Source organism: Suricata suricatta, chromosome 13 (assembly GCF_006229205.1).
Source record: "Suricata suricatta isolate VVHF042 chromosome 13, meerkat_22Aug2017_6uvM2_HiC, whole genome shotgun sequence".
In the NCBI taxonomy this organism is placed as follows: domain Eukaryota; kingdom Metazoa; phylum Chordata; class Mammalia; order Carnivora; family Herpestidae; genus Suricata; species Suricata suricatta.
The window spans coordinates 3,139,731-3,153,398 of record NC_043712.1 but is presented as its reverse complement, the minus strand read 5'-3'; the positions used below and the strand labels follow the sequence as shown (position 1 = coordinate 3,153,398).

At 58.1% G+C, this 13,668-nt stretch overlaps 1 protein-coding gene and 1 long non-coding RNA gene across 6 annotated transcripts; one reads left to right on the top strand and one right to left on the bottom strand.

Annotated features, from left to right (window-relative positions):
• The first annotated feature begins 17 nt into the window (after window positions 1-17).
• On the top strand, window positions 18-8,571 carry LOC115276284. 2 transcript variants are annotated; one of them, XR_003901876.1, is made up of 4 exons: window positions 18-366; window positions 3,592-3,752; window positions 7,646-7,753; window positions 8,297-8,571. It is a non-coding gene; the product is annotated as an uncharacterized LOC115276284 (long non-coding RNA). The 2 variants fall into 2 exon arrangements; XR_003901875.1 differs by having other exon boundaries at window positions 21-366; window positions 3,592-3,766.
• GBGT1 (globoside alpha-1,3-N-acetylgalactosaminyltransferase 1 (FORS blood group)) lies at window positions 3,748-13,662 on the bottom strand. Of its 4 annotated transcripts, none has more exons than XM_029920254.1 (7): window positions 13,335-13,662; window positions 12,762-12,960; window positions 12,163-12,228; window positions 7,247-7,297; window positions 7,128-7,163; window positions 6,472-6,606; window positions 3,748-5,128 (listed from the first exon to the last, which is right to left on the bottom strand). In XM_029920254.1, the coding sequence occupies exons 2-7, from the start codon at window positions 12,845-12,847 to the stop codon at window positions 4,444-4,446; spliced, it is 1,059 nt and encodes a 352-aa protein (XP_029776114.1). In that variant the 5' UTR covers window positions 12,848-12,960; window positions 13,335-13,662; the 3' UTR covers window positions 3,748-4,443. The 4 variants fall into 4 exon arrangements, with proteins under 4 accessions (XP_029776114.1, XP_029776115.1, XP_029776116.1 ...); XM_029920255.1 differs by having other exon boundaries at window positions 13,535-13,662; XM_029920256.1 differs by lacking the exon at window positions 12,163-12,228.
• Between the last annotated feature and the right edge of the window lie 6 nt (window positions 13,663-13,668).

Here is a 13,668-nt window from a genome sequence, read left to right as displayed (position 1 = left end):
CAGCGGTTGGGTGGACCCTGCCCAGGCTACCGAGCCTGGTGTCAACCGTTGCGCGCACACGGGGCCTGCGCGGGCCCGCGGACAGCGCGTGCACGGGAGCCGCGTCTCGTCGCAGCCCACCGAGCGCTCAGCGTGCGGCGGGTCCCACGCGTCGCCCACGCCCGCTAAGACCTCGTGCCACCCCGAACCCAAGCGGCCGGGGGGGGAGGGGGGCGGTCGGGCCCTGGGCTGGGTTGGCGTAGAGACCCGGGGACTTGGGAATCTCTGTCCTGGACCTCACGTGTAGCCTGCAGTGGACAGCTGGGTGCATGGCTGGGCCAGGGGACCTGGAGGCGGCAGTGGACACCGAGTACGGGCAATGAGAAGGTCAGTGCGCCCCTTCCCCCTCGTCCTCAATCCCTCTTCCCCTAGTCTCTCTGGCAGGAACCCGGGACACCAGATGCAGTGGTGTCTCTGGCTGTTGCACTGGTTGGGGTCATGGGTGTAGGGGAGGAGGCCCAGCGAGGAGGGGGTCCTCCACGGGGATTCGAAGAATGGTCAGAGCTAGTGTTGCATAGGACCCCCTGGGCACTCAGTGATTTCATCCCTCTCTTTAAAAAAATTTTTTTTAAACATTTATTTATTTTGAAGGAGAGACAGAACACTAGGGGGAGAGAGGCAGACAGGGAGACTCGGAATCCGAGGCAGGCTCCGGTAGCTGTCAGCACAGAGCCAGATTCGGGGCTTGAACTCACAAACTGTGAGATCATGACCTGAGCCAAAGTCTGAGCCCAGCCAAGTGAGCCACCCAGGTGCCCCTCCCCGACTTTTTGAAAGTTTATTTGTATATATAGAGAGAGAGTTCAGGAGGAGGGGCAGAGAGGAGAGAGACAGAATCCCAAGCAGACTCCGCACTGTTAGCTGGAACTCAGCAACAGTGAGATGATGACCCCCTCAGAAATCAAGAATCAGATGCTTAACTGGCTGAGCCTGACTTAACCCAGGCACCCAGTCACCCCTTTTTCACATGGGCAGTGCCTCCGGCAATCAAGGTCACTCAGCTTTGAGTGACCCAAGTCCAGCCGTGAACATGAGCGGGGGATTCAGAGTCCATCGTCTTTACCCTCACGGAGCCCTGCACTGACTCTCACAGGCCTTGTCCTGGGGTGGGGCTCCCCCTGTGCCTCCAGGTCACCCTTCTTGGGTCGGGGTCTCAGACCCCATTTTCAAAGAGGCTCCGAGAAGCCACCATGTGAGCTTGGTCAAGGGCCTTGTGTGACATGGCCCCGCTGTGGGTTTGAACCCAAGTCAATCCGACCCAAAAGTTGTGGCCTCCGAGCCCGGCCATGGACATGAGGATGTCCTGGATGGGAGCCATGGAGAGGGGCACCGGTGGCAGGGGGCTCGGAGGGGCGGGCTCCCTGTGGGAGGAAGGCTCTCGGGAGGCTGGAGTGAGGTGAGGGGTGCACACTGGGGGCGGGGGGCATCCGGACCAGGTCATGGATGACTCTGCATATCAGGTAAGGAGTTGGGGGTCGCTGCAGGTTGGAGAGAAGGGGAGCGCAGGTGATCAGGGAAGGATAGAGAGAGGGAGACAGCGTCCCAAGCAGGTTCCATGCTGTCAGCATGACGCCCAGTTCGGGGCTCGAACTCACGAACTGTGAGATCATGCTGTGAACCGATTATCAGGAGTTGGATGCTTAACGGACAGAGCCCCCCGGGCAGCCTTATCAGAGCCATAGCGTCCTTGATCTGGAGGGAGTTTGGTGGACAGGGATGAGGAGGATGCCTCAGTTTCCTCCTGTGTCGTGGGGGCTCTGGGGGCCAGCTGCTGCCTCCTTCCAGGGTGGGCATGCTGCCCGGAGGGCCCAGACCTAGCCACGTGGAGAAGTAGCTAGGGGAGTCCGTGTCCAGAGGTGACCCAGCCGTAATCTCATTTGATCTCCGTCCGCCCCAGGCCTCAGATGACCTGTCCAGCATCCCACAGGCGCGGTCTCGCCTCCCACAGTTATTTGACATTTATAGGATGCTTTCTGGGTTTCAGCTACCATGGGAATCGGGGCCAGCCCTCGTCTGTCCCCTCTTGGAGTTTACCAGCTGGGGAGAGGGGTGCACACGGGCAGACGTTGTAAATGACACAGGGATGGGGAGGGTTTGTGGGAACACTGAAAGGCACCCGCTCTGGAGGGGGGCACGAATCAACGCAGACTTCCTGGAGGTGATGTGAGGCGTGAGTCCCCAGAAACCGGCCGGGAGGTGGGACGCGCAGACCTGACTGGTGGGCAGTGTGAGCAGCGGCGTGCGGGCCAGGCCCTACAGCTGAGCGATGGTGAGGGGAGGAAGCGGCTGGCCATGAAGGGACAGGAACACTGAGTTTCAGGGGCCTCCATGGGCGACATTTTGTGTTTGTGATTTTGTCTATTTCTTAAAGTACCTGTGCAATTTAGAAAACTTTTAAGCCCCCCAACCTGATGGGCCCTGGCAACCTTGGTGCCCGTGGCTCGGACCTGATTCTCCCAGCCGGGCTGAGGACCCTCCATCTGCCAGGTCAGGCCGGGTCCCCCTCTACCTCCTATCCCCACCAGGCCCCTTACTTCCCCCACCCATGGAGCAGCTGTGGCTCTAAGCCCTCAGCTTTGCTTTAGAGAGTAGCTTGGACCCTGGTTGGGTTCTAAGAGTTGGGTCCTGTCACTCCCTCAACTCATGTCTGAGAGCTGTGTCCTGTGATGGGGACCGGTGTCGGCCATATTCCTTGGGGGCTCGGGCCGAGGCTGGGAAAGGCCATCAGCTGGGTCCAGGAGAGGCCGGGCTGGGAGCGAGGCCGGGCTCTCTTCTCCCCTGCAAGCCTGCTGCTGCCGCCTGGGACTCAGGGCCAGCTCCTCCTGAGGCCTTCTGTGGTCTCTGCCTCCAGGGCTCCCACCATGGAAGCTTCTAGAAGGCAAGCCCTGCTCTTGCCACATAACCTGCATCACAAAGCAGGTGCTCCCCACCAGGACACATGGGCTGTGGGCCCACCTTTGCCCTGCTGCCCGGGAGGCACCTCGGCGCCCCTCCCTGACCTGCCCTCCCTGGCCCAAGGTCTCCCATCTGCTTATTCTCTTTGTAATCTGTTCTTGCCCGCTGGACAGACCGCAGGCTGCAGGAGTGGGCCTTGGGCTGACCCCCAGCTTTGCCAGGGGGGCCACGTGGCTGGGTGCCTGTACCTCCCTACGTGGTCAGAGTGTATCCCTCTGTGCCCCCCCCCCCACCATGGCAAAGGTGATGCTGCCCCCAGAGGAGGGGACACTGGGCCACCAACTCCTGAACCCCTTCTCCCCCCATCTCTGTCCTGCCAGGCAGATGCACCCACTGCGGGGGCTCTGAAGCCCCCCTGGAGCTGCCCCCCTGGTGAGGCTGCCCTCCCAGGCCCTCTAATCCTGGGCCTGCACCACAGCCCTGGAGCCCCACGCCCGCCGGTGGCTTCACAGGGCTGAGGCTGCCCGGGTTTCAGGAGGGACAGATAGACACATTCGTTATGCATCAGGGGCTGAGAGGCCACGTGGCATCCAGCTGGTGAGCTCTGGCCCCTCAATCATGGGGGCATGGCACCTTCTCTCTCCACCCCTCTCCCAGGAGAACGGGAACAGGATCCTGTCTGCTGCAGTGGCCACTGTAATGCAGGCTTTCTGGAAGACTGGACCCTCCCTCCTCCACCTCCACCGGATGTCACCATGCGTGAAATCCAGGCTGCCCGGATCCCCAGTGGCTGGCGGGGTGGACTCTCGGATGTGGAGGTGAAAACACCCTGGTGAGGGCTTGGCGCATGCCACCTTTATTAAAAAACTGCCCAAACCCTCTTACAAAGGGGGCGGTGGCTGGTGCCAGGGAGTGTGGTCTGCCCCAGGGCGCGGGCTAGACTCGGCACGTGAGCGGGCCAGGTCTGTTCTGCTGCAAAGGCTCATTCCAGGGCCGAGCGAGGGGTTGGCTCTGTGGGCTGCGGGACGTCCCAGCACCCGGGGGCCCCTGCAGCCCCAGAGGAGGGGTCTGGGTGCCTGTCCCACCAGGCTCATAGGAGTGCAACTTTAAGGGCAAATAGGCAACAGAAGGGGGCAGAGGTGGGGCCTCAGGCACTGAGCGGGCGGACACCAGAGCCTGCCCCCAAGGCACGTCTGCTGGGTAAGGCCTGTGGCCCTGTCTTCTTCACCACTTCCCGTCCGACTGTTCTTGGGCCACACTGCGCTGCGATCTTTGTGTTCTGCTCCTGTCTACGCAGCCCTTTACAGTTTACAAAGGCCCTTCCACATCCATTTTCCAGGTGAGTTCTGCTAGTAGACTGAGGTAGGCAGGACCAGGTGGGTCTCACCTGAGGCCTGAGAAGGGGGGGCACTGATACAGGGTGCTCCACAGGGGCAAGCGGGGTGCTCCACAGGGGTGAGCCGGCTGCAGGGCTCGGGGTCCCGATCCTCCGCAGCCCTGGCTCCGCCATCAGCTCCTCAGCCAGCTGGTGTCCTTGTCCAGAGTAGAAAAGCGGATCAGCTTCAGGCTGGGGGGCTGGGGCTTCCTGTCATCCCACAGATACTCCGGGGACAGCACCTTGGAGGGCTTGTAGGAGATGAAGCGACGGTTCAGGTGGCTCTCCTCCTGCCAGGCAGCCATGATGCCGTTGGCCTTGTCGGCCAGGATGGCCATGTGGCAGCCTCTGGTAAACTCGTACACCTTGGCCACCCGCCCCCCAAAGACCGCCCCACCATAATAAAAGTCCCCCTCGTCATCTGCCACAAAGGCGGTGGAAGTGTGCCTGCGCTCGTAGGGAAACTGCTGGCGGGGCACAGCATAGTAGCCCGGGTGAATGGCAGCCACCAGGTCCCCCAGGGTCTCAGGGCCCCATGGGTTCCGGAACACCATGTCCACGTCGAGGCAGAAAATGTAGTCCACCTCCCGGTGCGCCCTCTCAGCGATGTGCCGGCTGATGGTCTCCATCCGGCGCGTGGAGATCTCCTCCCAGCGGGAGTGTCTCTGGATGAGGAGGACGCTGAGGCGGCGGCCGGGGCCCAGTGGGACCCGAGGGATGGCTGCGGGCTCGTTGGTGAAGACGTAGTAGTGCACGCGGTGGCCCCGCATGAAGAAGCGCTCGGCCGACTCCAGGAAGTGCTCCACGAAGCGGGTGTACCTGGCAGGAGGAATCCCGGCATCCACCTGGTCCCCACTCTGGGGTCAGCCAGGCCGGGGCCCCCCTCCCAGCCCCCCACCTTGAGAAGCCACTCAGGTGTGACCCTCGGGGTCCTTCTCTGTCCAACCCTCACAACTGCAGCACTGATCTCTTTAAACATCTTATTATTTGAGAGAGAGAGAGAGACAGAGCACCTGAGTTGGGGAGAGAGGCAGAGAGAGAGGGCGCGCGCGAGAGAGAATTTCAAGCAGGCTCCACACCCAGCATGATGCCCGACGAGGGGCTCAGTCCCACGACCCTGGGATCATGACCTGAGCTGAAATCGAGAGTCGGACCCTCGACTGACTGAGCCCCCAGGCGCCCTGCCGTACAAGCCTCTTACAACCATAGGAGAAAGGATACTTCACAAGGATTCCTAAGATCACAAACCGAGCTAACTTTTAGGGTCGCTTTCTAGGTCAGGCAGTGATTCAAGGGCTTCTTAGCCCCTTTGAGCCTCATAAACTCCCTGAAGGCAGGCACCATAATCCCCATTGTGAAGTTTATTTTTTTTAGTAATCTCTACACCCAGCACGGGGCTCTAACTCAGGACCCCGAGAGCAGGAGCTGCACACTCCACCGACGGAGCCAGCCAGGTGCCTCCCCCGTGAGTCCCCATTTCAGAGGCAGAGACACTGAGGCTCAGAGAGAGGAACGGGACAAAACGGCGGCCAAGCGGGCTGCATCAAGGCATCAAGGCCAGGCGAGTGGTGCTGGGGGCTTGGGAAACCCCAGGGCCACACCCTGCAGGTCAAGGCTGACTGGACCACACGGCCACCTGACATGCCGCCCCCCCGCCACACCAGCCCTCTAGGTACTGGGGCGCCACTGGTTTCTCTCCCGGGGCGAGCTGTCAGGTGGTGTCTCCTCAGGGAAAGGCCAGGTGGGGGGAGGGACAGGAGAGGAAGCCAGGAGGTGTCCAGAGAGAAAGCAGGCCCAGAGCGGGGGGGAGGGGCGAGGGCCCTGAGGGCAGGCCTTGACCCGCCTGTAACCTGACCCTGGATGGACCCCCAGTTATGGGAGGTGGCCTTGAGGGACTCCGTTCCTTCAGAGCTGCCCGGACCGTCCAGGGGAGGCAGAGAGGGCTAAGGAGGCAAGGGGTGTCCTCACGTAGGCTCCCGCTGCTCCATCGCCTGAGCCGCCTCCCTGCTTCCGCGCCAAGGCCAGGTCCCCTCTGCCAGGAAGCCCTCCCACCATCGCCCTCCACTCCGTAACCTCCCACATGCACAGGGCCGGGCCCAGGCAGGCTCCTGTGCCCAGGTGCTGTGGCCCGGTGCGAGCCAGCCACCCGGCCCACTACTCACTTGCCGACGGCAAACACCGTGAGCCCAATGGTCAGGTTCAGCGGCTCGTAGATGCGCTGCAGAAGCTCAGGGCTGAAGGTTCCCTCCGAGACAATGGGCGCCAACCAGGGTGTGAGGGTCAGCAGCTCGGTAGGCCTGCAGCGGGGAGAGGCCGTGGGCGCTGAGGCCCTTCCACTGTGAAAGCCTCAGCCCCTTCCTGGCCCTGCCTCCTGCGCCGTGTGACCTTGGGCAGCTCCACCCTGTCTCTGGGCCTCACTATCCTCATGTGGGAAGCGGGGATACGTTGAGAGGAGAAGGAGTTCATGCACGCCGAGTCCTAAGGGAGCCTGGCATTTCAGCTGCCTGCTGAGCGGCTGATAAATGAGGGGTGTGGATTGGGCACTCGCCTCGCGGCTGTGCCTTCTGCAAACACCAGCTCAGAACCCAGTCCTCCAACCTGCTAGGAGGTGGCTGTTACGATCCACTTGTATAGAAAACACCCCGGAGCTGTTGAGTAACCTGCCCGAGGTCACACAGCCCGTGGCAGAACTGGACTGGAACCCAGGTCCCACACTACCTGGACCCCAGGGCTGCCTGACTATAAATCAGAGCTCTGCCCACCCCGCCTTCCTCCCCACACCAGATCTCTCCCTTCCCAGGCCCTACCCAACACCTACCTTTGCTCCAGAAGCTTGGGCTGCGGGTACAGTGACCTGCAACCAAGAAGGGCCGGTGGTGAGGGGAGGCGGCCCCCAACCCCCCGGGGGCCACAAGGGGGAAATGACAGTTGGCTTACTGTGTCACGGGCTGGAATGGCTTCTCCCCCTTGTACCGCAGCTCCATGTTGCTGGTAACAGAGGCAAGAGAGAGCCGTTAGTGCCAGTGCTGGGGACGGACAGATTCAGTGCGGGACGGACAGATGGAGACCAAACACCCCCACGGGCAGGCACCCTTCCGGGTTCCATGCAGACTCCGTTGAACCTTCCCCACTGCGTGCCCACTCTGCTGGGGGTGGGGGCTGGGCTCCCACAGAAGCAGTCTGTCCGGGGTCACTAAATGGCAAGGCCGTGATCTGTACCCGGCGCCATCTCCAAAGCTGATGCTCTTTCACACCTGCCACTCCGGAGGGCTGGCAGCGGGGAGAAGTTTTGAGAAGCTGCAAAGACCTGGTGATCGCTGTTCTGTTGCTTTCCAGACCTTGGGCGAGTCCCTTCACTGAGCCCGTGGTGATGGCAGTAGTTGTACCCAGCTGCTCTGGTGACATGCGGTGGGTGTGGCTGACACGGACACCAGCTGCCCTGAGGTAAAGATCCTCTCGGGCGCCTGGGGGGCTCCGTCGTTAAGCATCTGACTTTGGCTGAGGTCACGATCTTGCAGTTTGTGAGTTTGAGCCCCGAGTCGGGCTCGCTGCTGTCCTGAGCCTGCTTAGGATCCTCTGACCCCCCGTCTCTGCCCCTCCCCTGCTCCCACTCTCTCAAAAATAAACAAAACATTAAACAAACAAAAAGCATATCCCACATGGCCTGGGTGGGCGTGATAGAATCAGGCGAAAGGCCTTAAGAAGGGAGCTGGGGTTTCCGAGAAGCAGGGCGGTCAGTGCCGGCTCCTGCCTGAGCCCCCGCCGGCTCCAGCGGGTCCAGACTGGCTTGGCTCAATCGGCCAATCTACCTTTCTCCCTCCTGCCTCTGCTCCGTTTCTTTAGTGGGACCCTGACTGATGCCCCCACTTTCCCTCCGTTCCTGTAAAATGGGTAACCACCCTTAACCCTCAGAGCTGCTTTGAGAATTACACAAGGGTTGTGCCCAGGCCCAGCGCGGAGCGAGCCAGCCGTCTGGTCCCCTTCTAGGCAGGCAGCCTGTGTGGACGAGGAAGAAGCAGGTTCCTAAGGACGGAGGCTGCAGGGCGCAGAGAGCCTCTGCGTCTGCCCTGTGGCTGGAGAGACCAGGGGCCAGACATCTGACTCCTCAGCGATAAAGTCCTCCCCCAGAGGGTGGAAGTGAGGCCCAGAGAAGGCAAACAAACACCTGAGGACCTTCGTTGTGGACCACGCTGGCTGTCACGTGCAGACCCCCTGAGGACATGGTGCCTGCCATTCAGTTAAAAATTTTGTTTCTTTTTGTTTTTTGTCTTAAATTTTTTCATGTTTTATTTATTTTTGAGAGAGAGAGAGAGAGAGACAGCATGAGCAGGGGAAGGTCAGAGAGAGAGGGAGACACAGAATCTGAAGACAGGCTCCAGACTCATGAGCTAGCTGTCAGCACAGAGCCCGAGTGGGGCTCGAACCCACAAACTGTGAGATCATGACACGAGCCCAAGTCGGAAGCTCAACTGACTGAGCCCCCCAGGTGCCTCTCTTTTTGTTTTTTAAATGTTTGTTTATTTTTGAGAGAGAGAGAGCACGCACAAGCTGGTGGGGAGTAGGCAGAGAGAGAGAAAGAATCCCAAGCAGTCTCCACCTACCAGTGCAGAGCAGGACACAGGGCTCAATCCCACAAACTCCGAGCTCGAGGCCTGAGCTGAAGTCCAGAGTCAGATGCTTAACCGACTGAGCCACCCAAGCACCCCAAGAATTTTCAATATGGCATCTTTGGTAGGATAGCTTACACCTCTTTAAAAATTGGTTTTCCTACCAATTTTTAGTCTATACTTCCTTTTTCTTCTTTTTGGTGGTAAAATGTACAAAACAAAGATTTACTATTTTAACCATTTTTTTCATTTTTTTTAACATTTATTTTTGAGAGACTGAGCATGAGCGGGGGAGGGGCAGACACAGAGGGAGACACAGAATCCGAAGCAGGCTCCAGGTTCTTGAGCTGTCAGCACAGAGCCTGATGTGGAGCTCGAACTCATGGGCCATGAGATCATGACCTGAGCCGAAGTCGGACACTTAACTGACTGAGCCCCCCGGCGCCCCTATGTTAACCATTTTTAAGCGTGCTGTTGAGGGGCATTAAGCACATTTCACACTATTGCACAACCATCCCCACCACCCATTTCCAGAACTTTCTTATCTTCTCAAACGGAAACTGTGTCCCCTTTCAACACTGACTCCCACTCCCCCTCTGCCCCATCCATCCAGCCCCTGGTAACTGTTATTCCAGAGACCCGATTATTCTAGAGATCTCTTATAAGTGGAATCCTGTAACAGTTATCCTTCTGTGATTAGTTAATACTCTTGAACCAACAGTTTTTAAAAGTTAGCCCATCAAATTGGCCGTCTGCCCTCGTTTCACACAAAGAAACCCACTTCAGGTCCCTGCTCGGAAAGCGATGGCATTCTGAGCAGGCAGGACGTGAGCAGGAAAAGGGCCCATGGCCCTGGCGGTTGGACGGTTGGACCCCCATCTCTCCCCAAGCCCAGCCACACTCCAGCCTCATTAAAGAGTATGTCGGGGGGCTCAGTCGGTTAACCGACTGACTTTGGCTCAGATCCTGATCTTGCAGCTCGTGAATTCGAGCCCTACGCCGGGCTCTGTGCTGACAGCTCAGAGCCTGGAGCCTGTTCGGATTCTGTGTCTCCCTCTCTCTCTGCCCCTGCCCTACTCACTCTGTCTCCCTCTCTCAAAACTAAATAAACATTAAAATAAGTAAATAAAGAGCAGGTTGGTCATAAGAATACCAAAGCCACAGATAAGCCAGAACAAAAAGGAAAAAATAATCAGCTTCACATTTTTATACAGGAAGGGAGGAAAACTAAAAGTGAAGAAATCCAGGTGAAAAGCGAAGAGGTGACCATTTAACACAAACAAAAATCTCCAACTTCAATCCATGAAAAAAAGAGTTGAGTAGAACCAAACGATAGGAAAATGTAGCAAATGCTTTTGGCTTAAGGTGACCCTTGGAGGAGCCACCGACAGGTCCAGGAGAGACGGCGGAGGGGCAGGTGCATCAGGGAAGCGGAAGTCTAGCTCGTGCGTGGGTGGGAGAAATGAGTCCCTGGCAGGAACCAAGGAAATGAAATTGAAACCCAGCAGAGAGCATTCCCGTCTCTTGAATCAGTGGGGTGGTTTGCTTTTTGCTTCTTGCAACACCTAGCCCTTCTTCTAGCAGGGGCCTGGGCGGGGGTGTGGGGGGGGGACACCTCTGTGACTGTGACGGTGTGAGCCGTGGGCCTTCGGGAAACCAACAGGCAAGCTGGATCGAGAATCCGCCCATAGCCCCCGGCCCAGGGAGGGAAGGGACCAGTGAAAGGATTTTTTTAATCTAAAACTTTTTTTTATTGTTTATTTATTTTGAGAAAGAGAGAGAGAGAGAATGGAAGTGAGCAGGGGAGGGGAGTGAGAGGGAGAGACAGAATCCCAAGCACGCTCTGTGCTATTAGTGCAGAGCTGGACGTGAGGCTCGAACTTATGAACCGTGAGATCCTGACCTGAGCCAAAATTCAAGAGCCATATGCTCAACCGACTGAGCTACTCATGCGGCCCAAGAAAGGACTTTTAATATGGAGAAAGCGTTATATCCAAAGCTGCTCATTATAAACTAATTTAGAATACCAGGGAATTGGACACAACCAAAATACGGTGCTCCCATTGTTGGAGGGAAAAGGGAAGGGATTCAGGAATTAGGATCCAGCTCCTGGGGGCAGTAAAATGGTGGGGGCCATGAAGAAGAAACACACGCCAAAGAATATAGACAATTCTGGGAAAACAGGATGAAAATTCAAAAACATTATGATCACAGCTCTTTTTATGTTTATTTATTTTTGAGAGTGAGCACATGAGCGGGGAAGAGGCAGAGAGAGAGAGAGAGAGAGAGAGAGAGAGAGAGAGAGAGAGAGAATCCCAAGCAGGCTCTGTCAGAGCACAGCAGCACAGAGCCTGACACCAGGCTCAAATTCACGAACCATGAGATCATGACCAAAGCCGAAACCAAGCGTAACCGACCCAGGCACCCGGGCACCCCCATCACACCTCTTCTCAACAGCAAGCAGGCTTTCTGCTTTAGAACCAAGTGAGATGCACCGTCCATTCATTTAGAACGTACAGCAACCAACAAGTCGACAAGGAACTTTGGAAGCAAAGGGTAACTCAGACCCGTAGGACACAAGAGGATTTTGTTTTTCCTTTGTCTTTTCTGCTTTCGAGCTTCCTAATTTCCCATACTCTGTGCTTATAACTGTAAAGCCTGTCTTGTTGATAATTAGCAAGCAGTCTAGGATCCGGATTTGAAACATCCCTTTAGCTATCACGCAGATGCCCCCTTGAGAGTGCCAATTCGATTTTTTAGTCTTAACTCTCAAAACGTCAGGTTCCTTATGTGGGGGAAGACTGGTCATACGTTCATGTGTTCCTTGAATCCTCAGTGAACGCAAAATGTAACCAAAAGGTCAAGTCCTAAAAGCACTTTCCTGAGCATCTCCTATGTGCCACCTGCTAAGGCAGGCTATTTATTTATAGACGTAATCACACTGCACGCTCCAGGTGGCCGGGGGCGACACTCTATCGTCCCATTTCACAGACGAAGCAAGTGAGACTCAGAGTGGTACAGCAGGCTCGGGCCCAAACCACAGAGGGGGTTTGCAAGGACACCGCAAGACTGAAACAGGAATTTCACTCCGTATTTGTAGCAGCCCATAAATTACCCAAACACTTGTCAAACTGATCAGAATCCTGAGCTTAGGAACTAACAACCGACAAACTGACCTTAAAACTCTGCCACTGCCTCCACTCCAGGCAGCCCCGGGGCCCCAGATTCTCCCAGCCCCGTACTTACAAGATCTCTGGGCAAGGGAGGTAATAGGGGACATAGGAGATCAGCAGCCAGTTCTCAAAATACTTCCTGGGAAGGAAAAACACCTGTTGACTGTCACGAGGCTGAAAACCCACTTGGGACACATTAAGGGAGTGAAGGTCTGCAGTGGGGTGCATCTGGGGACCCCCCCCCCACTCCCTGGGTCTGGCTGACCTCGGAGGTCAAAGCCTCCTGATCTGCAATGCAGTCATTCATTTCCAGGGAAGGAATGTTCTTGATGCCAGAGCCCACACATAAGAGAGTGGTGGTGAGTGGGGGTGGGGGTGGGGGGGCCTTCAGAGAAGGAACACATGGGGTGCATTTTGGTGTGTGGACAGTTCTTCGTGAACGTGGCTAAAATGGTCCAGGCTGAGGAAAGGGCAAGTGCAAAGGCCAGGAGGCCGTACAAAGCAAAATCCAGAAGCCAAAACTAGTTTGGTCTTGGGGCTGGGGCTGGGGACAGGTGTGGCGAGAGGTGATGGCACCTAGGAGTCCATAAAGGGGTCAAGGCTTGAGGGGTTGCAAAGCCAAGAAAGGTAGGAGTCGGGGGGTGAAGGGAGGGCTCCTTGGGGGGTGCTCACCACAGCAAGCAAAGGGCAGTGCCTGACAGCAGGCAGAATCCTAGGCCCAGGGCCAGTCTGTGGCAGCGCATTGCTGGGCACAGCATTTGAGCCTGGGCGCTTGTAGAGGCTGAGCCTGCCTCTGTGAGTCAGTCCACCTCTCCGGGGGCTGTCAGCCTCCTCGGAGCAATGCCTCCGGGGGGAGGGGGTCAGCGAGCACCTGCAAAGGAATGCGCCCTATTCAGGGGATAGCGACCCCATCCTTGCTGCCCTCCCCTCCCCTGGGTGTCTCTAGCTATGACAGCTGCTCTCAGATCTCTCTCCCAACCGCCGCCTTCCGCGAGGAGCAGAGGGCGGCGGTCTGGCAGGGGACCCCCAGCAGTGCAGGGCGGGGGGTGCTCTGCGGGGCTTGAAGGACTCCCGCAAGCAACAGCTAGGATACCGGAAATCGAGCCCCGAGTGGGCCGGGCTCGGACACACCCGGCCTGGATGCGGGCCGCGCCGCCGAGAGGGGCGGCCGAGATGCCCCCGGGATGGGTGGGGCGGGAGCAACCTGGGCCCTCCAGGGGACGGCGGGAACGCGCTTAAGCTCACCCCGGCTCGGTAACCTTGGACAAGTCACTCTCCTCCTCCTCCGCCACAGTCTCCGTGTCCTCCTTGGCCAAAGGCGTCCGCACCCTGTGGCCTGGGGCCGAGACTCTCACCCGACTTCCGGCAGCCCCAGCGGGCTCGGAGCTCTTGGGTGGTGCGCGGGGCGGAAGGAGCGCGACCGTCCCCGCGGGATGTAGACTCACCCCTGGCAGCCGGAGCCGCTTTAGGACGCACGGAGGGGCGCCCCCCGGCCCGGAAAGCAGGGACTGGGCTCTCCAGGGCTTCGGCGATGCGTGGTGGCCGCGTCGCGCCTACCGCCGCGCTCCGCGCTGACCCC